This window comes from Peromyscus leucopus, chromosome X (assembly GCF_004664715.2).
Source record: "Peromyscus leucopus breed LL Stock chromosome X, UCI_PerLeu_2.1, whole genome shotgun sequence".
In the NCBI taxonomy this organism is placed as follows: domain Eukaryota; kingdom Metazoa; phylum Chordata; class Mammalia; order Rodentia; family Cricetidae; genus Peromyscus; species Peromyscus leucopus.
In genome coordinates this window covers 68212064-68238487 of record NC_051083.1, presented here as the reverse complement: position 1 = coordinate 68238487, position 26424 = coordinate 68212064, and the positions used below count along the sequence as shown (strand labels likewise).

Here is a 26424-nt window from a genome sequence, read left to right as displayed (position 1 = left end):
TTTTGTTTTACTTTTACTAATTTCACATTTTACTACAATTGCATCTTATTTTACTACATTTCATTTACTTTCAGTATACTTTTCCAATATGGATTAACTACCTGAATTTCTTTTTGGTAAGATTTATTTTTATTTTTTTTAATTCTATGTGTAGGTGTGTGTGTGTGTGTGTGTGTGTGTGTCTGCATGTGAGTATGTGCACACATGTAAATGAGTGCAGTTGCCCTCAGAGGCCAGAGGTGTGGAGCTAGAGTAACATCTGCTTGTGAGCCACCTGACAGTGTATGCTGGAAACCAAACCCAGGTCCTCTGGAAGAGCAGTAAGTGTCCTTAACTGCTGAGCCATTTCTCCATCCACTACTATGTGAATTTCTTATCTGGTACACTTTTTATTCAGCTAAGTCTTTCTTACAGATATAATACCATGGTGGTTGTCACTAAAAAAAAGTGACCAGAATAGAAAAATAGTCTTCATAAATCAAACTGATCACTTTTAGTCTTGGGAAAATGTGCCAACATTCAAAGTTTCTCTTTAATCAATCCACTCCAGATGTCTTTTTGTTAACCCAATATATTAATTTCCTTTAACCAACCCTTCATAATATCCAGTGCTACTGTATTTTATTCCTTCTTCTGGGTTTAAATAATGACAGAAAAAGCCATAATAAGAAACCAAATAACTGCACTGTGACCTCACACTTTCTGGCCTGAGTTGGATTCTCACTTCCACTCATGATCACAGCCTACCCCTTGGCTTATCTTCAAAAACAGAATCCTTCCAATTCCCCTCATAATTCTAATGTTCCAAAATTCTTCTCAAGCCTCACAGGTAATTTCAGTTTTCCTCAGGATTCACAGGCAATTGCTCTTCCCACTCACACTGAAGGAAGAATACCTTCAAATATGAACTTCTGCAGCCTTCCCTCATATTAACATCTGTTTGTAATCCTTTCCTTGTGCCCACCAATCACACCAGAAGACATTGTGCCTTCTCATTTTCAAGACTAACTCCCCCTCCCTGCTAAGTTTGTAAGTTTGTTTTATCACAGGCTGAAAGCTCAAGAAGACCTGTAGCCCATTCCAGTTCTAAGATGAACAAGCATCTTGTTAATTGTCAAAGCTTATAATGTGATTCTGCTTCTTGCCTTCTCAATCCAGCATTCTCTTTGTTAAAGCTGTTTCACCTTAAGGCCCTCTCCATTGTTTTTGTGGACTCCTAAAACATCCTAAAGTAGAAATCTGGCTATAAAATAGCATCCCTCTAATGTTCACAGTGCATAGCTGTGAACTCCTACTAAATTTAGTATTTTAAGACAAATTTTTGTAGCAAAGTGGATATGTAATCTCATCACCAGGGAAGGATCAAGGCTGACTGGGATAAGATCCTGTCTCAAAGTAAGAATGGAAAATAAAGGAAAATATGTAGATTAAGTTAAATTAAACCATATCTTAAAATACTGAAATAACCATACCAGCATTCAATGTGGCAATGCATACACATGAGGCAGAGGATGGCAGATCAATATCAATATGAGACCAGCCTGATCTACACAGCGAGTTCCAAACTAGCTAGGGACAAAGTGAAACAGTGACAAACAAATGAACAAGCAAACGATAAAACAAAACCCACACCATTGCCTTCCCGGATTTTCCGGTGACCTTGGGTGCCTAACAGATAGAGGTGAAGCTACCAGATACAGCAATCATAACCTGGTCTCCAGCTTCTGAGCCAATCTTCAGCCTCCTAACACTGTACCCTTTGTTTAATGTAAATGCTGACTCTCATTTACTCTCACACACAGTTAATAAATGCCCTCCCTATTCTGAAGCCACACTGGACTACACTCTGTTCCCTCAATGGAAGACTACCATGTGCAGCTATGTGCCCCATGCAGTGCTTTTAATCGTTGTCCCTAGGAAAAATGACTTAGTGTCATTTTAGTATTTTGCAAATTTCCAACAGCTCAAATATGACCCTTCTACTGAAAATGTCTCTAATGTCCTCAATAAGAAATCATGATTACGTTCCTGAATGCCTACAGCACTTTATTTGTGATAGTTGTGTAGAATTTACCATAGTATTGAATTAAAATTACTTATATACACATTTACTATATAATCTTTTGCACATATACACTCACTAGGTTCTAAGAAGTCTATAAGGATTACATCACACTTTATGTTTTTCCACCATTAATTTCAGTGTTTCACAACTGCAGAAAAATATTTTAAGGTGTGTTACTTTTGTTTATGCTGCATTTGCTTAACTCTGTGAAGCTGTGTTACTGTGCCTGTCTAAAACACCTGGTGGTCTGATAAAGAACTGGCCAATAGCAAAGCAGGAGAAAGGATAGGCCAGGCTGGCAGGGAGAGAATATACAGAGGGAGAAATCTGGAGAGAGAACAGATCAGGAAGTATCCAGAGGAGGAGGACTCCAGGGGCCAGCCACCCAGCTACACAGCAAGCCACAGAGTAAGAGTAAGACTTACAGAAGTAGGAGAATGGGAAAAGTCCAGAGAAAAAAGGTAGATGAGATAAGTTAAGGAAAGCTGGCTAGAAACTAAGCCAAGCTAAGGTCGGGTATTCATAATTAAGTATAAGACTTTATGTGTGATTTATCTGGGAGCTGGGTGGTGCCCACCCCCCAAAAAAGAGCCAAACAACAACTGATAAATATTTGGTGAGTGAATGAATTCTAACTTTAATTGAAGGGGGAAAGTCATCAGTCAAAGGAAACAGACTGTCTTTTTTGGCACTCCCTCTGATCTGCATTAAATTCAATGGCTTAACTTGGGTCTCACTAATTATTTAAACAAAAAAACCCCACTTTCCTTTTGACTTGATTCAGTTTTTACAAAGCCTAAAATATAACATTTATCCATGGGAAAGGAATGTTTGACAAGGAGGGAGAACTTCATAGTGAGACAAACATATTTACAAACCCTGTTTGGGGAAAACGTAGATGGTATTATAGGTTCTCAATATTGAAGAAGGAACTAGAGTTTAAATAAACTGCTGAACATAAAATCTATTGTTAAGAGTGGAACACAGATTCGTGCCACAGAGGAAACATATTTTGATTAAATGAGCTGGTAGGAAAAAGAGCAAATGGAAAAGACAAAGGTCTACTTCAAGTCCATAGCTTTGGGGCATTTCACTGGACAGGCAATTTTGCTTTGCTTTCCTTCTTTATTTGGGCTCCCCTGGGAACACTGTCACTTGAAAAATTAATTTTTCTTGGCAAGGAACAAAATACCAAATTTAGCTGGCAATTTAGTGACCCGTTTTGTAACTCGAATGTTCTTATCATACTCAAAGAGCTAACTCTATCATTTACTCTCACACACAGCTAATAAATGCTGCAAAGGAGATGATCATAAACTGAGATGCTTGATGCCCACGTAGATCTGTGCATGACAGCTGCAGTAATGGAGGTTTAATGTTGACAATCTCTTATTTGAGAATGGATATATACATCTGCTGCCTCAGGCAGCTTGATGGAGAAGTTCCACTTAATACTCTACTTCCTGCCTACACAGTGTGTTCTATGCACATTCGTCTACACTATGAAGGATTAAGTGTACATAGAACACATACTCCTCTAGACTTAATCTGAATATTTAACAGGGAGAACTTTTACTGGCTAAAAAACAGCAGCAACAAGACAGTCAACAATGAAGGAAAGAGAGGAATCCTACCTTTGAACCAGGTGGTGCTGTCAAGCCTAAAAAGGCGTAAACCGCATTATTTTCTCGGGCTTCAAAGAAGGCATCATAGTCCTGTGTGAAAAGAAGACAAGAAGAATTAGCGGTCTGCAACCCAACACAGAACAAGATGTGCTCACAATGACTTGACTGGTTGACAGATCTGCTGTCTTCTTGGGCGCTAAGCTCCATAATGCTGAAATTCTAGAAGGAATAATAGAGAGACAGGCAGGCTTCTGAGACTATGTGTGTGTAATGCCAACTTCAGAAGCTGAGGAAAAAGGACCACTAGTTCAGACCAGACTGGGCTACACAGAGAAACACTGTCCCCCCAAAAACCAAAGAAAAGACCTGTAAAGTTAGGAGGAAAAAAGAAAGAAAGAAAACGGGGGGGGGGGGGAAGCCCAGACAAAGCATTATGAGACAAAAAGAAAAAAATCCAAAAATACCAGTAAGTTAGTTTTGTGATAGATTTCCATTTTGAGTTTTTAAAGAGTTCTGTGAGAGCAAATATGTGTATCTCTGCATCTATATGTGTTTCTTGTGATTTTTCTTTGACTCTTTTTTCCATTTGTTTATTTCTCTTATCTTATTCTGGTCTGTTTGTTTTTATTTAATCATATTTTATTTTACTTTACTATTCTGTTTTAGGTAACTGTTTGGTTCCTAACAATAGACAGCAAGAAAGGGTGTGGATTTGGGTGAGTGTGGATATGGAGAGGACACAGGAGGGGAAAATATAATCATGCATTGTTTGGAAAAAAATCTATTTTCAATTAAAAACAATAACAAAATACAAAGAGGAGAGGAGGAAGGGAGGGAGGGCTTTTGGATACACTGGTCTTTGGGGCAGAAAATGCAGAATGGTTTATTGCACATCACATAGGATTTACATCTGCTTGCACCTCCCTCCACCACCCAAAGCAAACATTCTCAGCAGCAGATAGCTTATTTCCAGTGGGAGACGGATTCCAATTCTCCATATTTCTGTTCTGTTACTGAATTTAATAATGATTTCCTCAGCCTGAAATAAAACTAATATTAGCTACATATACGTAAGGCCAGAAGACCAGTGAGACTGTGCTGTCTTTGCAAAGAGAATGAAATGTTCTTGAAATGTGAGCAAAAGAAGCCTTAACCCTGAGGCTATAGAATCTTGACATGTCTCAATTTGGTTCAGATTTACATAGTTGGCCCTAAGCCACTAAGCCTTCACCAAAAGTAGCAAGTAGATTTGTCTACAGTTGTAACTTGTAATCAACAGCAAACATAGTTAAATGTCTACTTTCTGTATGTTGCCTTGATTAGTGTGATTTCTAAACTTACTCAGAGACTGACACTTTGGCTGATATGTTAAAGCTGAGATTCTCAAAACTTGCTGATTTCTCTAGAAAATACGGTGTTACAGCTCTGAGGGGAAAGGTATCCAGCAGTAGGGAGCCAAGGAATACCACAAAGTCACACCACACAACAAACCTCACACAAGAGGCGTGGCTGCCTCTGCTCCAGTGAGAAGCAGTAGAGAACTGAGCAGAAGACAGGGTTTATATAGGATTTCTTTGGAGGCAGAATTTTCCAGGATGCAGATTTCCAGGGTGGGGGATTGGTGGGATTTCAAGTCCTGAGCTTGGCTGCCTGCATCTGGAGAGGCTGGGTCTGGCTGTCATGGCAGTTAGAGTGTTCTGTGGGCGGAACCTGGCAGTTGGAGGTCCTCAGGAGAGGGGCCTGACCATTCATGTGCCTCAAGGGGCTTACCAATGCCTCACCAATGGATCGTCTTTACAAGGTTGCTTTCAAGGACATTACTTTCCAGCACTTGGATCTGGACAAAAAAGGCATGGATGACCCTAACAGTTTGGACCTCAAGAAATATCAGAACATACAGCGCCATACTGGCATTTGGAAGGTAGAGGCAGGAGGATCAGAAGTTCAAGGCCATCAGCTACATAGTAATATGGGGGTTTTTATTTATTTATTTTTGGCCAACCAGGGCTATATGAGATTCTGTTTTAAAAACAGATAGTCTTTTCTTTCCCTCACAGCCTGCATAGTCACAAAGGAAATTTGGCTTTGTGAAGGATAATAATAAGAGAATAAAAAGATAAATTACAACATGTAGCAGGCTTTTTTGGACCACCAGCCCCCAAACCATGACACGGAGACTTATTATTAATTATGAATGCTCAGCCTTACTTTACTCTTGTCCCACTAGCTTATAATTTATTTGAACCTGTTTCTCTTCATCTACATTTTGCCTTGGACTTTTTACCTTTCTTTCATTCTGTATGTCTTACTTTCCTGCTTTCTCTACATCTGGCCAGCAGGCTGCTGCCTGGCTGGCTGGCCTCTGGAGTCTCCCTCTCTTTCTCTCTCATTCTCGATTTTTATTGAGCTTAAATTCCTCCTTCTACTTATTTTTTCTGCCCTCTTTCCCCGCCTATCCCTCTCCTGCCTTGTTATTGGCTGTTCATCTTTTTATCAGACCAATCAGGTGCCTTAGGCAAGCAAGGTGAAACAAACGTAAAACATCTTTACATAGTTAAAGTAATATTCCACAACAAAAACATGGAAGAAAATAATTGTAAATCGTGTGTGTGGTAAAATTTCACATCTAAAAACACATAAAAACCATAAGGAATAACAGTAGTAAAACAAACTTAAATCTGAGAAAATGACTAAACAAACACTTAAACAGGATAGAAGGATGACAAGCACAAAATATGTGTTGACACCATCATTTTGATCATTATATAAATGCAAATTAAAATGACCAGAAGATACCAAGACACCAAACTATTTTGGATTGGTTTAAAAGGCTTACAATAGGGCTAAGAAGTAGTCCAGGGCTTCAGCATAATACTGGCTGAAATATGCAGCAGTGTAGAAAAAGAACAGACAGACACAAAACTTCTGACAAAACCACGAGCTGAAGGGAAAGGCTGAATATCAGGAACCCTTAAACAAGAATGTGAAATGGCACAATCAACCCAGACACATTCCAAATCCTTTCTAAATTAAAAATACAATCACTGTGTTTGGCAGTAAACACAATCCCAGCATTCACTGCTGGGAAATGAAAATTAGGATTCGTACAAACATCAGAAAATAAATGTTCAAAGTACTTAAAATTACAATGGCTCAGATCTGGAAACAATGAAACTGTCTACCAATGTACAGTGGTTAAATGAAGTATCTGTATAATGACATACCACTGTTCAGCTGTATGAGGGAAACAAAGTATTAGTGCAGGCAACAACCTGGATCTCAAATACACCTAATTCACTGAAAGAAGCCAGCATCAAAAGACTACATACAGTAGGAATCCATTTACGTAACATTACCAAAGACAAAATTATAGAGATGATGATAATTAGTACTTGCCGGGCATTAGGGGTAGGCATAGCATATACCTATAAAGGAATATCATGAGAGTTTGAGAAATGCTTCTATACTTTCATTATAGCATTAGTTACAGAAACCAATGCGTGCGTTAAAATTTATAGGAAACCACACTCCAAAAAAGACATTACTATAGACTAGAATTTCAAACATTAAACTTAAACAAAGACAAGTAATGTATGTATATTTTAAGAAAAAATGACAAAAATTAAAATATATAAATGAAACAGAAATAAGTACTAGAGGAGTGTGTGTGTGTGTGTGTGTGTGTGTGTGTGTGTGTGTTCCACCAAGCTGTGAGACTTTAAATGCAGAAGTTGCCAAAGCTAAAAATACAAATAAATGTAAATTCAAGTTAACTCAATTAAAAATGGGCTGAAATACCTGCCTAAGACACACTCAAATGAATATCTACAAAATGCCATCAGGCTCATGAAAAAAAAAGTCCATCACAATGAATTACTGAGGAATTCTAAATTACAACTAGTGGAATACCACCTTTAACCATCCAAGAATGAGGTTTTTCAAAAAAACAAAATATAACGAGTAAGTAAACCCTTCCCCACTATTGCATGTGAATATAAATTATTACAACCCTTATGGAAATCATATATATATAGGTTCCTCGGAATGTTAAAAATAGAACTACCTTAGGCCAGCCTGGTCTACATGGCAAGCTCTGGGAGAGCCAAGGTTAAATAGAGAGGCCATGTCTCAAAAAAAAAAAAAATGGAACTCTGCCATGACCCAGCAATCTCCCATTGAGGCAAATATCCAAAGGAAGTGAGGTCATTATGGGTATCGGTCTTACACCTGTATGTAGCACTCACAGTGGAGGCAAGCGAAGTGCCTGCGTTTGGGGCCAGCCTGGCCTATAGAGGAGCCGGGTTTAAAAAGCGAAGAATGAAATTAAAAAAAAAAAAAAAAAGAACAAGAATGTCAAAGAGATTGCTACAATTGGATATTTACTGCAGCACTAGTCACAAGAGGCAAGAAATGGAAACGGCCTGTGCCCTGCAAGGGATAAGGAAACAAAGAAAATTCAGTATGTGTACACAGTAAAACACCATTCAGCCTTTTAAATAAAACCCTGCTATTTGTGACACAGATGACCCTAGAGAATTAATTAAAATACAAATACCATGTTTTTTACTTTTGAATTAATAAATCTACATATAAGGTTAGCATTTTAATGAGTATACAAAGTAAAATATTTCATTATGGAATTTGTGGGTGTGTTTATATGTATTTTGTGTGTGTGCATACACGTGTGTACATGTGTGTAGAGGCAAGAAGAGGTCACTGTCAGATGTGCCCTACCTTACACTTTGGAACAGGGTCTCCCAGCGAACCTGGAACATTAAAGGCACGCTCTGCCTTGGCCAGCATTTTAACCTGGAAACTGGGGAGGTGAACTCGGGTTCTCATGCTTGTGCAGTAAAAACTTAACTGAGTCGTTTCCCCAGCCTCACATCACGGGATTTTCAGATGTCATTTTGGTTGCTTTGCTTCCTCTCCTGCCTTCCCCAACCTGCTCCCCCCTCCTCCACCCACTAGTTCTCTTCTGCTTTTGTGTCTCATGGATACAGTCACCTTCTTCTTTGCTATTTATATTCCCTCCACACATGCCCTTTAAAAGTTCTTTCCCCCCTCTTCAGGGTCTTTTGTCTGGTTTATGACCTGTATCTACACACACACATGTGTGTGTTATAATACTTAGTTTAGACATTTTTTTTAATCTTACTGGTCTTTTGCTTGTATATTGTGGTTTCTGGTTTTACATTTTTATTGTGTGTGTGTTTGTATATGTGTGTTTCTAGTGCTCTTAGTCTCTTACTTGCCTGTTTGTTTTCTAAAAAGTCAGAAAAAGAAGGTGAAGCCAGATGTGAGGGAAGATGAGGATGATCTGGAATGAATTGGGGGGAGGGGAAACTATGGATCAGAATATATTGTATGAAAAATATTATTATTGTTGTTGTTATTATTATTTTGAGACAGAGAGTGTCTGTGTAGCCCTGGTTGTCCTGGAACTCATTCTGTAGACCAGGCTGGCTTCAAACTCACAGGGATCCGCCGTTCTCTGCCTCCCAAGTTATGAAATTAAAGGTGTGTGCCAACTTGCCTGGCTGAAAAAATTATTTTTAGTAGAAAATAATAATAGTAATTACTAGTTCCAACTAGTTTCTTGCAAATGTCATGACTTTGTTTTTCATTATGGCTAGATAAAATTCCATTTCATCCCATTTTAGCCATTTATCTGTTGATACACATCAATATGTATGTTCTCACATGTAAAATCTGAGCAAATCAAGCTTATAAAAGCAGAGAATAGTACCATTGATACTAACATATTTTTCTTACATCCTGGATAAACTTTTGAGGTCCTTACTCCAAAGTGAAACTAGCAGGATTCTGACACCAATTCTATGCTGAGACTGGTAAATTATTCAAGGTTTAAAACATATATACAATATCCCCACGTAACCAGTTGTAAGTAACTAAAATACAATTCAAAAGACTTCAGTGTATCAGGCATTGTGGCATATGTCTGTAATCCTAACACTTAACTGGCAGATACCTAATCATGAATTTAGGCCTGCTGGGGCATATAGCATCTTCCAGGTCACCCTGCATTACAAAATGAGATCTTGAAGACCCTGTCTCAAAAGGGAAAAAGACAGGAGTCATACAGGAAAGTTTTTTTTTTGTTTTTTTTTGGTTTTTTTTTTGGTTTTTTCGAGACAGGGTTTCTCTGTGTAGCTCTGCACCTTTCCTGGAACTCACTTGGTAGCCCAGGCTGGCCTCGAACTCACAGAGATCCGCCTGCCTCTGCCTCTCGAGTGCTGGGATTAAAGGCGTGCGCCACCACCGCCCGGCAAGTATTTTTATTATCAAAAATTAATTTAAAACAACTTACATAAGTCTTTAGATTCATGTGAAATAAAGCAATTCTACAATCTGTATAAAAATCTGGTAATATAATGCTATGTAGAGGATCTAGTTGCCTATCTCAAGTATTTCAGGGTCAAGTTATATTATCATTTGTTGGTTCCAGACACAGAAAAAACAAGTGTTTGTGAACCTAAAGAACATTTTTTTCCTTAATTAAACCAGATCAATTCAATTGTTCCACAAATGTTTATTAAGTATACAACTATATAGACTAACACTGTTCTTTTGTTTATTTTGAGAAATGGTCTATGTAATTCAGGGTGGGTTCAAAGTCCTTATCTTCCATATTTCCCGAATGAGCTGGGATTGTAGGCATATGTCCCATGCCTGGCATAAGCAGTGTTCTTGATGTTAAATATACAACAGTAGGCAAGGTAGTTTGCGTTCTGAAGCAATTCTCTTAGGGAGAAAATGTAAAGAAACTTGATTTACACCTCTGGAATCCCAATCACATTAACCAAGAATGCATGACACCATATTTTGTTACCATGTTAATTCTCATTTCATTCTTACAACAAGACTGTCAGAACTGAATTCTCCTTATAAATTTGCTATCTTGTATAGCGGAGTTTCACATATATAGGTAGACTAGGAACCTCTGTCATCATCTAGTCAGATAATCAGATCCTGTGCCACAGTTCAGTGGCATTCAGTAGGAGGTAATTTCCACCCAGGGGCTATCTGGCAATGCCTAGAGTCATTTTTCATGGTTCAGAAAGTGAATGCTACTGCCATTGCATGGGTAGAAGGCAAGGTTCCTGTGAAAGTTCCTACAGTGCACGGGGGATCTCTACACACCAAAGAGTTGTCCTTCTAAGGTGTCAGTAGTACCAAGGTTGGGAACTCTTCGGATAAGTAAAAGAAAATGAATAGGGAAAGCTAATTACTCGGTATCTCCAAGTAAAAAAGGGCAAACAGAAGATGGCAAGGATCCAGAAATTAGCAAATGCAAGATGTTGCTAGCAAAGCTGCCTGGTACTCCAGATAAGTATGAGAATTATTACGATGCACAAAGCACAGAGCATAACCACTAGTGGACAAGTTTTCTGTGAGTGACTGCTACAAGTTCTTCTCTCTGGGATTGCAATCTTAATTCTCCTTGTCATTCAACTCTCCCCCACCCACCCACCCCCCACCCCCCGGTCAGGCACAAAGCAACACTAGACAGAAAATGGATTCCTTTTCCACCAATACATATGTATTTGGTTTACTGGGTCTCACCTCCTGAAGTTTCACTTCCAGCTTGGTAATTCTTAGTGATACTTGCCCCCGTTTTCCCCACAAGATAATCCATTCCCCTGAAGGAAGAGCTAAACCAGGGAGATATGGCTTCCTGATGAACTCTTGTGACCCACACTGTGTTTGTTTTCAAAAATCAAACACAGGCTTTTCAAAAAGGAGATAGAAACAATATGTTTTATATTTTCAAGAAACTAAGGGGACTTTGAAAGTACTCAACGCACACGGAAAAAAAAATGACAAATGGTTGAAGATAGAAGATGTGCACATCTTTTTTGTGGCTTTACCATAATGCACACTTGGATCAAAACATCACATGGTAAAATGAGAATATGTACCAACTTCTATGCCACTAAAAAACAATAGTTCTAAAATGAACAGTCGAGATCACATATTGGATTACATTGGACTGACTGACCATTTTTTCAATTGTTTTAATTTTTAATTAAAATACTAATTTCATTGTTTTCCCTTTCAATGAATTCCCCCTTGAATTCATGGCTTCTATTTTAATTTGTATTTTGTGTTGTGTGTGTGTGTGTGTGTGTGTGTGTGTGTGTCCTAACTACGTAAATACAACCTGGCCATGGACTGGCTGACATTTGCAGCCCCTTCTAGGTACTGATTTGCAGAAATTTCATAAGAATAGCCTAGGTGCCTTCACCTATCTTCAGATATAGTTTACACACTGGTCCCATGTTCAATAACATATGTAATCTGCAAAAGAATTGACAAATTCACTGATAAAAAACTTCTGTCACTGAACTTCCCCGTGTTGGTCTCTACCCCTCCCCTACACTGCACTAATGAGCAATAAGAGGTTCTTTAAGAAAAGGCATCATCTTCAGTCTTCTATAAAACAGTGATGTCGAGGATTTGTACTGGTGCCTCTGAAAACATTGATTCAAGCCCAGGTGTGGTGGAAAGCTCCTATAATCCCAGCAATCAGAGATCAAGCAGGAGGATCGGTAGTACAAGATCATCCTCAGCAACAGAGGAATCTGAGGCCAGTCCCAACTGTCTCAAAAATAATAGATCTAGAAAGAAAGACTCAGAGGAGAGAATAGGACTGTTCATAAAAGAGGGAGTCCCACTGCAGAGGAACTTCCAGTGGAGAATCTACACCCCAGGAGTCAGGAAAGGAACATGAGGGTCCAGATGACAGCCAACACTCAGGCCATGGTCTGACTGGAATCAAACTGAAGAAACAGAAAGCCAACCATACGTCCAGTGTTTGTCCTTACACATTTACACATTTTGTTTGTTTGATTTTTGTTTCCGGAAAGCAAAATACTATGTAACTGCTTAAGGTGGCTGCAGAGGGCCGATGACTGTGTGCAGAAGTGGCTGTCCCTGGGCTAGGAGGGAGAGCTGAAAGGTGGAAGCTCATTGGAGGCAATATATTTCAATAAACAAGACTGAAACTGCTTCCTTACCCCACGGTACTGGCCTTCATTGAAAATCTGAGGTGGCAGGGGGTACCCTGTGGCTGGTCGACTGTTTTCAGGTACATTTTCTCTCATCCACTTCCGATTCTCTTCATTGGCTGCAATATCTTTTTCTTCAAATCCTATTTTGTTGGCTTCTAAGAAACCAAGCACATCTTGCTGTTTCTTCTTAATCTAGGAGCCAAAGGGGAGAGGGGAATGACACTGTTAAGCAAGTAGCGTTTATTCTTTTTCTTTCTTTTCTTGGACTCAACAGAGTTTTTTTTTTTTTTAAGAATATGTAAGTATATTGAAATCATATATGCATGCAATAACAATTAATGAAAAAAGAGGTCATGAATTTCAAGGAAAGTGGAGGTGGATGCATATGGAAGTGTTTGGAGGGATAAAGGGAAGGAAGAAATGTAAATGACAATCACAAAAATAAACAAAAATGACACAGTTTTAATAAAAAAGTAATGAGATCTTTACTAAAAGGTCAAAATAATTTACCATTCAATTCTAGTGATAGAGATTTCAACACTGTGGTGATATTTTATTTGTGCTGAAATGTGGTGATATTTTATTTGTATGTTAATAAATAAAGTTTGCCTGGAGATCAGAGGAAATAACAAGCCATTTTAAGTAAACACAAAAGTCAGGCAGTGGTAGCACATGCCCGCAGTCTAATTACTTGGCAGGCGGGGTCTCTGTGTTCAAGGCAACACTTGGGAATAGAGCCAAGTGTGGTGACACAGGCCTTTAATCCCAGTACCAATTATAGAGACCTGGAGGTCAGTACAGGTGACAAAGAAGTGAGGTAGCTGGGCTAAGAGCCAATGAGAGGGCAGAACAGCAAGGCAATAAAAGCCTGGGTAGACAGGAAGTCATGGCATTTTGGAAGCTACAGAGCTGGTGAGATAAGGTTGGTTGGTGGCTCTCACTATTTCCCTGATCTCTAAGGCTTTCACCCCTATATTTGGCTCCATGATTTTTATTTAATAAGACCACTTAGAAATTTGTCTATACAACACAGTTAATACTTATGAGTCAGCAGGCATGAATTTAGACATAGATCAAATTTGCAGGACGGAAGATACATTTTCCCTCAACATTGTCTTGTTGATGATGTCTCAAAAGTGAAGACCCTGCAGGTCCTTTTATCAGTCTCACTTTCACCTTTTTGCACTAAAAGTTCCCATATCAAATAATGTCAACATAATTCTAGCTCATGCCTATCTCTAACTGCACAAGGATGGTTAATTCAAGCACCTTAACCAGCAGAAATGACTCCACGTGCCTCAGAATCCCTTCAGCCTATTTTAATGGTTCAGAGCAAAATCTGCCTATATACTAAGTCTGTAACATAACCTGTACTACTCATTAGCTCATAACATGCACAGTTAAGATGCCTTTCCATGTTCCTGCTACTTCATTCAATTATTACATAGAGATTACATACTTGTTTTGTCTCCTTATCACACCAAGTTAATACTTCCTACCTAGGAGAAACCTCTGAAATGCATTTATTTGGAAACCTTATCTCACATATCTATGTTCATATAACTATGTTTCAAGCCACTTTTTTTTTTTTTTTTTTGGTTTTTTGAGACAGGGTTTCTCTGTGTAGCTTTGGAGCCTTTCCTGGAACTCACTCCTTAGCCCAGGCTGGCCTCGAACTCACAGAGATCCGCCTGGCTCTGCCTCCCGAGTGCTGAGATTAAAGGCATGAGCCACCACCGCCCAGCTTTAAAGCCCCTTTGTAACATATCTGAACTAACTATATAAAGAATATGTAGGAAAAAAGATTTTATGGAGTCATACTCGGAGGACACACAAGGCAGAAGCGTTTTAAAAAAATTCAAAGTAAAATATATTATAAAGAAGTAGCCCACACAGTGGAAATCAAAATGTGAAGAAAGAAACTCACATGCCAAGCCCTTCTAAATTCACATTTCCCTCCTGTACCTGTGTGTACATGCAGGGGTTATATGTTGGTCAAAATTATTTATGACTATGGCTACATATTTTATTTTAAATAATACAACCCAAGTAAAGTTTCTCAATTAACTCCAGTAAAAACTAGAATTTCTGGTGCCTATTTGGATGGAATACTAAAAGTACTTTCAAAAAGATGAATTATAATCCAAAAAATATACCACAAAATTAATTTTTCTAATACTATTATTTCTTCACTGATATATAAAATTAAACTTTCATTTCTAAATGGAAAATTTGAAAAATAATCATTGAGAGTCAGTAAGTGCAAACATCTAGTATACAGTATACTTGGAGGAAGGCTCAAGTCAGTGACTTCCAACCTTTGTCACATAGTAGGGAAGTTCATTCAATGTATCAAGTAATTTGTGAATTGTTAGTCTATTTACAGATCTGAGGAAATATAAAATGTGGTACTTTCAGGACCTAGAATTCCAACAATAAGAATTATACAGCCCTAGCAGATTATCATCAGAAATGGTACCTAACAATTATTTAATAGTATTTCTTAGATCTGTCATTAGTGATAAACAAAGCACTTTACTGGAGTCTACTTCTAAAGAAAAATAGCACTTGTATCCTCTGAATATTACAGTCTACTGGAGAGCTAAGCCATAGACATAAGCTCAACTGTAACACACTACTTAAGTTAGATGCTAACAGAACAATGCAGGATGGTTAACTGAGAAGGGACCAGTGAATTACAAAGCCAGTAAGACAAAAAGAGCAAGCAATAGTTGCTATTAGCAATGCCTTTAGGCTAAATGTAATAATGACAGCACCAATACAAGAGTCTCCACCCATCTCCGTGTTTTTAGTCAAAGAAGGTGAACTTAGTAAAGATTAATAAAACTGGGCTGGGAAGATAAATTGCCTCAGCACAAGATTCTGAATTTTTACCCAGAAACAGAATTTTTTTTAAAAAAAAGCTGCACATGATGGCACTCACATGTAATCCCAGCATTAACAAGACAAAGACAGGCAGATCCCTGGATCTCACTAGTCTCTGTGGCACACTCTGAGACAGTGTGGGACCTCTCTTACAAACAAGCCGGACAGTAGCTGAAGAAAAACATCATACACACACACACACACACACACACACACACACACACACACACACACCGGCCAGCTATGAAAACTGAGCCCCAAAGTGACAACATACTGTACTTAAGACAAACTGAAGGCTTAGTATTATAAAATAAGCTGGGTCATGTGCTCCACTTCTACATTTCTTACAAACAACTGAAATCTACAAATGAAAACCACAACTGTATAGTTAAATGGGTTTTTCTTTTTTAGACAAATTCCAATTTGTGACCCAGTCAACTCCCTTATTCTCTCTAGTTGGTTGTGTTTCTTTCAAATTGTGCTCAGGAAGGGCAACTCAACAACAACAGAAGGCCCCGCCTTTTCCTAACCTGTGCTAAGGATTTAACAGTGAGTGGAAGTGAATGAACAGCAGTAGAGTTCCCTGTCCTCACTTGTTTCAAAATACTCAGGTCACAATCAACTGAGTAAGTAAAACCTGCAATGCATACCAGTTTACAACAAGGCAACAATTCCGAGTTAAGGTAAGTGTTAAGAATTCCCTTACTCCAAAAGCAAGCTGCCTAGCAAACCATGGCTTTGACTGAGGGATTTTGCCTCAATGACTAAGGTGGAAGAGCAAATGAGCATGATTCCCAGCATCAACCTCAGGCCTCTACATGCATGCACACACAAGTGCATGTGTGCCTACACTCAGTCAAAAATATGCAAGCACACGTATGCACCCTACACATATACACATGAAAATGGAGAGAGGGAGGGAGAGAGGGAGGGAGGGAGGAAGGAAGGAAAGAAGGAAGGAAGGAAGGAAAAGAAAGAATTCCTCTGTCCAGGCATAGTGGTTCATGCCTATAATCCCATCACTTAAGGAGGCTGAGTCAGAGGATGATCACTGGGTTCTGAGGCCAGCCTGGGTTAGAAGCTGAGATTTTTGCCTAGATTCCCCCTGTATAAACTTTAAATGCCATGTGATAAAGGTACAAGACACTGCCTTCCCATGTAATTCCAAGAAGCAATTTCCAAGCCTTTCTCTATGCTAATACTTATGTTCATTTAAGAAGGGAGACTATTGCTTGTCCCCAATAACGCCATTCTAACCTATTCATCCAGGTCCACTCCCTGTGTGACGTTCTCAGCAGGGTCTCTACTGTCTCTTTCTGACTGCCAGCAGTCTATATTACCCAGTCTGGAGCAGTCCCACCTTATCCACATAGTATTAGGCTCCTGGTCATCACTGAAATTGAAGATAGGATTAAGCTTTTATGTACTGTATTTTTTCTGGAATATGCATGGTCATAATAAAGTATAAGTTATATATTAGGTACAGTAAGATAGCAATAAGAATTAATGCTAAAAATAGAACAGTTACAACAATATATTGTCACAAAACTTATGTGACTGTGCTCTCGCTCTCAACTAGCACACACAATGGGTAGTGCGTAGAGCATGGGTATGATGGACAGAGACTGCTCACATCCTGGCTGAGAGGAACAGGATGGCATCAGATTTCATCACACTACTTTGAATGGCAATTTAAATTTTACGAACTATTATTTTCTGGATCCATCAATATTTTGGACTACCATTTGCCACAAAAAGCTAAAGAGTGAAATCATGGAAATGGAGGAGGGGGCTACTGGTCACAATGTTTGATAACCATTTCATACGTTGAAGTTATAGTCCTTTGGTGAGATGTTAAGGCACCTGGGCATAGGGACCATGCCTTTAACTTCTGTCTTTCCATCCACATAGAAATAGACACAGAAATAGAGTTCCCACTCATCTCTTACTCAGTTTCCCCTCAAAGAAGTACATCTGTCATTAAGTAAGAAGGCAGCAACTAAACCCCAGGCTATTCGAATTTCACCATGTTTTCCTTTAACGCCGTTTTTCTGTTCCCTTTCGGGATACCACATTCTGCTTAGCCATCATGTCCCCTTAGTTTCTTCTGCTCCGTGACATTTCCCAGACCATTCTCCCCACCATCTCGGCACTTTTGAAGCATACTTGTCAGACATATGGCAATGCCTCTCAAGTCAGACCTCACCTTGTTTTACTCCCTGATAACAAGACCGGAAGGAATTATGAATTTGGGGAAAGAGCATATAAAGGATGAACAGCTTTCTCAGTCTACCATGCCAGAGCACACCGGATAGGAACATAACTTACTAGGCTGACATTAACCTTGATTACTTGATATACTAAATGGAGTATATGTCAGGTTTCTTCATGCTTTTCCCTTCTGTACATTGTGAATTTGAAATTAAATCATTTTCCCTGTCCACACTATGTATTTGGAAGTCGATAAGGCCAGCCTATGCTTGAACAAAGTTTTCTTTCTAAAACTCCAACTTCACAGTGAAAATCTGACAGTACTTCATCGTCAGAGAGCCTGGGAAAGTCGAGAAATTTCCCTGGTGGCTATAATTAGCAACATAGGCGACATTGCTGAAAAGTGATATGCACCCATCTTTGAGGTTAAATAGGGTGGCTTTCTCATAATTCACTTTTTATGTGTAAACATGTCTTCAAAACACATCCTTGGATTAAACACATCAGTTATCATATTAGAGATATGGGTACTTTAAAAACGAATTGGAGGCAACTGTTTACGAGTGGAGTTTAGTTAGGCCTTAGGCACCTTTCTCAGTGAAAGATATTCCACCTATTCTTGAAGTAGCGGTGCCTGTGAAATGTAAAATATGCCAGCCTACATTCCTTTTAAGTCAACATACATTCCTTCTAGCAAGATTTCTTGTACACAGATGCTGGTAATGCTGTGGAAACTTGTTCCTTTGTGCACACGCTCATTCAGCCAATAAAAGAAAACTCTCTTATCTAGAATTTACAATTAACATCTATAACAAGAACACATAAAAAAGTATGACCTTTGAAATAGTGTCTGTCACTGTGCGGCCCAGCCTGGTCTCAGGTCCTAGGCTCATGGGATTGTTATCCTTCAGTTCCTCAAGCACCTGAGACTACATGTGCAAGCCACTATGCCAGGTTTGCATATAGATTCTCCTCCATCCTTATGGTTTCCAAAATAACACTTGAAAGTCCTAGAACAAAGCTGATACAAAGTCGGTACCTTTAGACATCTCCAGAGCTCTGTAAAGTCCCTAAATGTTACCCTATTCCACATGCAGAGGGATCAAAGCTGTTCTAAGCAAAAACATAGAATAAAGCCCCGAAGTTTCCCAAGAATGAGAACTCCTTGGCTTAAAAACTATGAGCTCACTTGGATTCAAGAGGAATTCTGGGCTATCAGAAAGTGTTCCCTGCTGTTATTTCCAGATCCACCAGATTTCAAGTTGCAGCTATTCAAAAAAAAAAAAAAAAAAAAAAAAGCCTGGGTAGAGGTAGAGAGATGGCTCAGCAGTTCAGAGCACTCACTGCTCTTCCAGAGGTCCTGAGTTCACTTCCCAGCAACCACACGGTGGCTCCCAACCAGTAACTCCAGTTCCAGGGTGAGCACCGACACCTCTTCTGGACTCCACAGGGAGCAGGCAGTCATGCAGTGTGCAGATGCACATAAAAGACCCATACACACAAAATAAAGACATCAAAAATAAATAAGGCAATTGCTGGGAAACAGACTTGGCTTCTTATTCATATCAATAATAGTTATTGGGGATAGCAATTAAGTGTCAGTTAACTACAATTGGTACTTCATGTGTATTTTTTCACTAGACATTCATAATACACTGTAGTGCAGTATCCTGATTTTCATGTTATGGATTAGATTGCTGAGGTTCAAAGAGATTATGAAAATTTACCCAAAATCAGAGAACCAGTATGTGACAGAAGTTCAAATTTAGACATTCTTTAACCGCAAATTTTATGTTATAGCACTACACTTGCCAGTCTTCTCCCATTTTACCTTCTGTGCTTATGGTCTTAAGAAATTCTTAGGCCAGCAACATGGCACCTAAGCCAGACAACCTGAGTTTGATTCTCAGGTCCCACAGAGCAGACAGAGAGAATCAAGCTCCACAAGCTGTCCTCTGGCGTTCACACGTGCACACTAAACAAACAAATAAATAAAGAGGAAACTTTATATAATACTGATAAAATCTTATAAAGGGTAATACTCCTTGGCATAGTGGCTTGCACATGTAGTCTCAGGTGCTTGAGGAACTGAAGGATGACAATCCCATGAGTCTAGGATCTGAGACCAGGCTGGGACGCACAGTGACAGACACTATTTCAAAGGTCATACTTTTTTATGTGTTCTTGTTATAGATGTTAATTGTAAATTCTATATAACAGAGTTTTGTTTCTTTTATTGGCTGAATGAGTGTGTGCACAAGAACAAGTTTCCACAGCATTTGGAGAAAAAAAGACATCTGAAATACCCACTTCCAGTTCAGGATCCTCTAATAGAAGAAAGGGTTCAGTCTTTGACCCAGTCTGCTAATGTTATAGGGTTACAGACTAATTGAAAATGATACTCTTTAATACAATCTAGGCCTCAAGATCACTCACTGCTTTTATTTTTTATTTGTTTATTTTATTTTTAAGAATTATTTTTTTATTATGTATACAGTGTTCTGTGTTTGCTTGCAGGCCAGAAGAGGAAACCAGATCTCATTACAGATGGTTGTGAGCCACCATGTGGTTGCTGGGAATTGAACTCAGAACCCCTGGAAGAACAGCCAGTGCTCTTAACCGCTGAGCCATCTCTCCAGCCCCACTCACTGCTTTTATACAATAAAAATAACATAATATCCAAGCAGTGATATTGTACACCTTTCATCCCAGTACCCAGGAGGCAGAGGCAGGTAGATCTCTATGAGTTCGAGGACAGCTTGTTCTACAGAGCAAGTTACAGGACAGCCAGTGCTGTTACACAGAGAAACTCTGTCTTGAAAAACCAAAACCAATTAAAATAAAATAATAATAATAATAATAATAATAATAATAGAAAATTTAAGATCTGAAGGAAAATATAAGTTATAATTATAAAATATAAATCCTAAACTAATACATGATTTTAAATAATTAGATCTAACCAGCCCTTAATCAAAGTCTGGCATAACTCTGCTTCAAGGAAGTAGATGAATTAAGAATAGACTAATAAAGCTGGGTGGTGGTGAGGCATGCCTTTAATCCCAGCACTCAGGAGGCAGAGCTGGGAGGATCTCTGTGAGTTTGAGGCCAGCCTGGTCTACAGAGAGATCCAGAACAGGCACCAAAGCTACAAAGAGAAACCTTGTGTCGGAAAACAACAACAACAACAACAAAAAGACTAGACTAATAAGAGGAAAGACTAGACATGCTGAATGTGTTAGCAATAAGCTATATGTATCAGGTCCCTTTTTGCATTGTACCACGTATAAGCTCACTGTAAAGTATAATGTGATAATTACTATTTATCAAGCATTTCCTATGAACCAGGCACTGTGGTAAGCTCTTCATGTGTTTAGTTTATTTTATTCTCACAATAATCTTCTGAAGCAGCTGGTATTATTTTCATTCCAGACACTCCGACAAAGAAACTAATGCTCAGATGGATTAAGAAACTTGTTCCAAATCACACACTTGTCCAATCTCTGCCAGAGTAAAAATCACCACTTAAAAACTAAGTATACGGAATAACAAATAATGCACTGCCATGCTTGATGCCTCCTCCTAATTAGATCATCTGTTGACTTACTGAAGTTGTCTTGAGCACAGATGTGGCTCATAATAATTTTTGTAGCAGTCTTCATTTCAAAGCCTGGTCAAAAGTAGCAGCAAGAAAACCTGGAGTCTCTTTTTTAGTGTCCTTTTTTGTTTATTTTTGAGACTGTAATAGAATTACTCTATTTTCCCTCCCCTTTAAGATTCGGTGGTTGTTGTTGTTGCTGTTGCTCTTGATTTGCAGTGCTGATGATCAAACTCGAGGTCTCGTGTACTGTAAGCAAGTCTTCTACCACTCAATCACATCCCCGTCCCTACTGCGTTCTTTTTGAGAGAAGATGTCCATACATGGTCCACACTCACCTCCAACCTACAATCCCCTTGCCTCAGCCTCCTGAGTCCTGGCACTAGAGGCATATACCACCATCCCCCAGATCCCCAAGGGTTTTATGCAGTGTTAGTGGCTTGTGTCTAGAGGTTTCTGCAGGAAACGGCTCTCATATGAATTATATTGCCTGTACACACAGTTATCTCCATTTGAAACCTTTTTCAGGCACATAGACAATGTGAAATGAAGAGCATTATGACATGCTTCCACAAAAGTGTCAGTGACTCATGACTACACCAGACTACAGGAACTGACTATTCAGAGGAAACAGGGTTAACAGGTACCCTAGGCTATTCTTGCAACTTTGGGAGTATCCTTAAAGAAAAACCCTTCCTTCAAATGAATCTCACTGTTAGAAGCAACTATCAAAGTCCAATAATTGGAACTATTCTAACATTACAGCTCTTCCACTCAAAAATTCCAGACTAGTGTTACACTAAGATTTTCAAAATAAACCTGTTCATCTCAGCTCCCACTTTCCTGCCTTAATTACTATCATAAAGAACTCAGTAGACTTGTTTTCTATATAGATTTCAATCCTCTTTAGGAGAACAGCATCATAATAATAGAATAAAGGGAATTGGAATGGTTATAAGGAGCATTAAGAACAATAAAATGGTGATTTTACAAACAAAAATATGTTTTCCATTTATCCCTTTCTCTATGGAACAAATTCCAGCAGTCAGGAAACTGTGTCCTAAAGCCACTTCCTGCTAATGCTACAGGGCTTCTAATTCCGGTCAGACAGAGTCACCAGGCAGCCTTCCCATATAAGGATAAGCAAAAACACAAATCCTCAAACAGCTGATGTGAAGTCACAGGGCAGGCAGATGAGAACCAAATATGGTAGCTAAAATCTGCAGCTCACAAGATGCCTTTTGAAAAGAGAAGGCTGTAGCCATCAACTCTATCAGTTCTGAAATCACAAGGAAAGTAACACGAGGGTTAACCAGATAACAACTATTAGCCAATCTACAGTGTGTCACATCCGCTGGCCTTCTTTTCTTTTCCCTCTTCTACTGACAGGCTATTATGAAATGTGTGGCCAAGGGGTATGCATATAACACCAGAATGCTGTATCTGAGTAAGTCAAGTCATTCAACCTACCTCCTCCCAAAGAAGCAAATAGATTTCCAAAGTGTCTCAGGATACAAACTCTGTCCCACTACAGGAAAAGCTCACTGTGAGCAGAAAAAAAATTCACAGATATGACATAATTCAGTAAGATTAAGACCTAAGGGGATACATGTTCTCTTCACCTACAAGTAGAACCAGATTCTGAGAGCTTCACATAGACCTGAAGAGGATATAATGCCCCATATTCCTCTCCAGCAAAACAGGAGGATTAAAGAGCACACACAGGCATCATCTCTATTTCCAGTGATCATAATGTTCCTATTAGTGGGATCAAAGTCAAATGAAATTAAAAGCTTTTTCCCAGTGTGTGGTAACAGCCATGGAAATATTCATAATTCTTCATCTTGTAATTTCATGTTCAGATTCCTTGTTTAAGTAAATAAAAGAGAGCAAAATAATGTGCCTGAAGAAATTGTGTGTGATATACTGATGAGTTTCTGTTATTTGTTTCTTTTCAACAGTGGAGATTTGAAAGTTTTCTGCATATATGCCCATTCAGACTTAAATGAATGTCTGTGGTGTGGTTACTTGCAAGAACACTGTGTGTCCACTGAAAACAAGCACATGTTGTATGGTTGTGTAGCAACACGGGAAGATTTTACAACACTAAAAGGAAAATCTAGAAAATTATGTGTTTTGGTAATTTCAACTGTGAAAAAGCAAAAGAAAGGAAAGATATGTTCTTAAAAGCCTGGCAAGAATGTAAAGAGTCTTATGTGCTCCTTCCTCAGAAGGCCGGCCAGCGATGTACTTCTTTGTGCAATCCCCTCACTCTGAGGGTGGGAGGACTTCTTGTGTACAGTCCAGAGAGCACTGCAAAGGTGAAGAGATGTCACTGTAATGTCACGCTAGACAAGGGTCTCTTTACAAGACTCTCACAGGAGTCGCCTGTGTTTACAATGAAGGTAACAAATTCTGGAGTCTCACGAAAATGAATTCTATCAACAGGCACATGAACACGAAAGTTGATTCGGCCTTAACGCAGCCTCCCAGTCAGAAGTCAGTGAGAGCTCACACCTTGACTGCCGGTTTGCAGAGAATTCAACTAAATTATACCCCGACTGCTGACCCACGGGCACTATAATGTAATGAATAGATGCTGATTCAAGATGAAAAATTACAATAATCTGCTCTATAGCACAGAAAATCAATACAGGACAAAAGTGACTTAGCTTTGAATCTCTCAGAGAATTTCTACCTATTGTGTATGGCAGAGAAAGTTGACTAACCCTCTGAGTCTCAAATTCATCATCTGTTAGTTGAGACTAATAATAATAATAATACCTGCCTCTCAGAAATGCCGCACAAAAAAATCATAGAGAAGAGAAACTGTGAGCCTATTGCAGTACCTACCAGAAAATTAGCTAGGTTGTAAATTCAAAGTTGTCACATGGCTGGGACCTTGTCTATTTTGATCATCATGACTCACAGTTTATTTTATAGTTTATTTTATAAATACGTGGTGAAGGAATTAATAAGTAAATGAAAGTAAGCTCTAGTGTGTGTGTGTGTGTGTGTGAGAGAGAGAGAGAGAGAGAGAGAGACAGAGAGACAGAGGCAGAGACAGAGAATTCGAGAGAATCACTGCCCTCAAGGTATTAAACACAGTGAATGACTCCATGGTGAAAAGGCCACAATCCAGGAAAAATCCCTTATGGGATTTTATGAGAATGAAAGTGTGTAGATGAGGAATCAGACTTTGGAATCAAACATAATAAGATTTATATGTGCAACTCAATAAAACCTTTCTGAAGATGCTATCAATACCAATATAAAAACCACACATGAGGACATAAGGTGTTAATAGGATCAATGCAGTTGCTAGGAAGCCACTGTAAGGCAAATGATATGTAACATGCTGGACAAATGTCTGAGCTAGTGACCTTCCTCATATCACAGGGCTCTGAGAAACAGAAACCCACTAAAACTCCAAAGGACTACCGGGAAACCAAGTTCTCTTTCCAAGAGTTTGAAAGATGCAAATTACAACAAAACTCCTAAGGCACAAGGCTCAGAAGTTACATCATTTAAACAACAATCCAAAAGGTAATTTGAACCTAACAGTCTATTAGAAAGCTGATTGGAAGTTAAATGTTGTCAAATAATACTTTTGTTAAACGAAACAATTCTTAAGCCTCAAAGTCAATCGCCACATTTACAAAAAAAAAAATCTAGTCACATTATAAAATTGGTACCTTTTCTTAAATTGGCTACATTAGATGGCAATTTACTCCAAAAGGAAAAGAACTGCCACTCCCAGCATAAAGGTAAAGTATGCAGCAGAAGAAAAAGTGCCTAAGTCAATCTAAACCTCAACCCTCAAAACCTACCCATTCAATTTATTGCTTCTGTTCATGGTAAAATTCCACCAACACTTATGTCTGAGAAGAAGAGGTAACAGAAAATATTGTGAAATAGCAAGGAGTAAGAAAGTCATCGCCTTAACCTCAAAAAGTTCCCCCAAACAATTCTGCGAATAATACAAATAATAGCAATAATACCCACACAGGGCTGTATGCAAGTTCTCAGAAATGCACTTCTTAATTTCTTCCCATTGAAAGAAAATTAACCGCTGTCCTGTCTTTCCAAGGAAAGGAAGGTGTTTTTACTTTTGTCTCACTGCATTTTATGCCCTGTAAAATGTTTTTCCCATACACAAAATCTTCCCCAATATAATAAATGTATTTTAAGACATTAACTTTCTCAAATTCAAAAGTAGTATTATGGTAAAAAGAAAGAAGAGGCAAAACAGAAAAAGATTCAAGGACATTTGAACCATTGAGAATTGCATCAAGTCAGGACAGAAAGCATCTCAGGCCACTCACTCTGGAAAACCATCAAATGCAGAAACAAATTACAATCTTTTGCCATCCTGATCAAATTCCTAGAAATGGATCACAATTCCAAATCCATTTTTGTTATTGTTTGGGTTTTTGCTTGTTTACAAGGCAAGATTTTGGTATCCATCCTTTGCGGGTCTTGTAATTGCAATGTCAAGGAGGTCATCTTAAAGTCACTGCAATCCTATCTTGGTCTCAGGGAGAAAAAATGCTAGGAATAAAGTCAGGCACAAACAGGCCTGTGTCTGGCTTTCAGTTCATCTTTTACAATTCAATTTATTTATCCTTAATCTTTACTATTTAAAGGCCCAATAGCAATGGACCTCAAATCTCTGTATACTTGGATAATATTCGCAAGTACTTCTTTCTAATTTTGTATATCACATGTTCAACATTGCCAATAATGATGGAAACCCTGTCTAGCTAAAAAAGCAAGCCATTTCATTATTTATTTTTGTGCACAAATTTTTTTGCACATGGAAAAATTTAAAAGCTGCTGCCCAATTAAAAAGTCATCATCAGGTGTAGTTGAGTTAAGGTAAAGGAGTTCAAGTGGCTTTATGCAAACATTTGACACTGTAATTTGTTTTACTTTTAAAAAAAAATTGTTAGAAAACTCCACAGAGAAATATACTGATAAATATTTAGCAATCTAATTTTTTAA

The 26424-nt window shown here is 38.6% G+C and overlaps 1 protein-coding gene across 1 annotated transcript in view; it reads right to left on the bottom strand.

The window, feature by feature from the left end:
* The window catches only part of Sh3bgrl (SH3 domain binding glutamate rich protein like), an 80025-nt gene that overhangs the window by 5846 nt on the left and 47755 nt on the right, over positions 1–26424 (bottom strand). The window contains exons 2-3 of the mRNA XM_028855986.2: positions 12732–12917; positions 3700–3780 (exon numbers count right to left, since the gene is read on the bottom strand). Coding sequence (XP_028711819.1) covers positions 3700–3780; positions 12732–12917 — 267 coding nt within the window. The remainder of the gene's footprint in view (positions 1–3699; positions 3781–12731; positions 12918–26424) is intronic.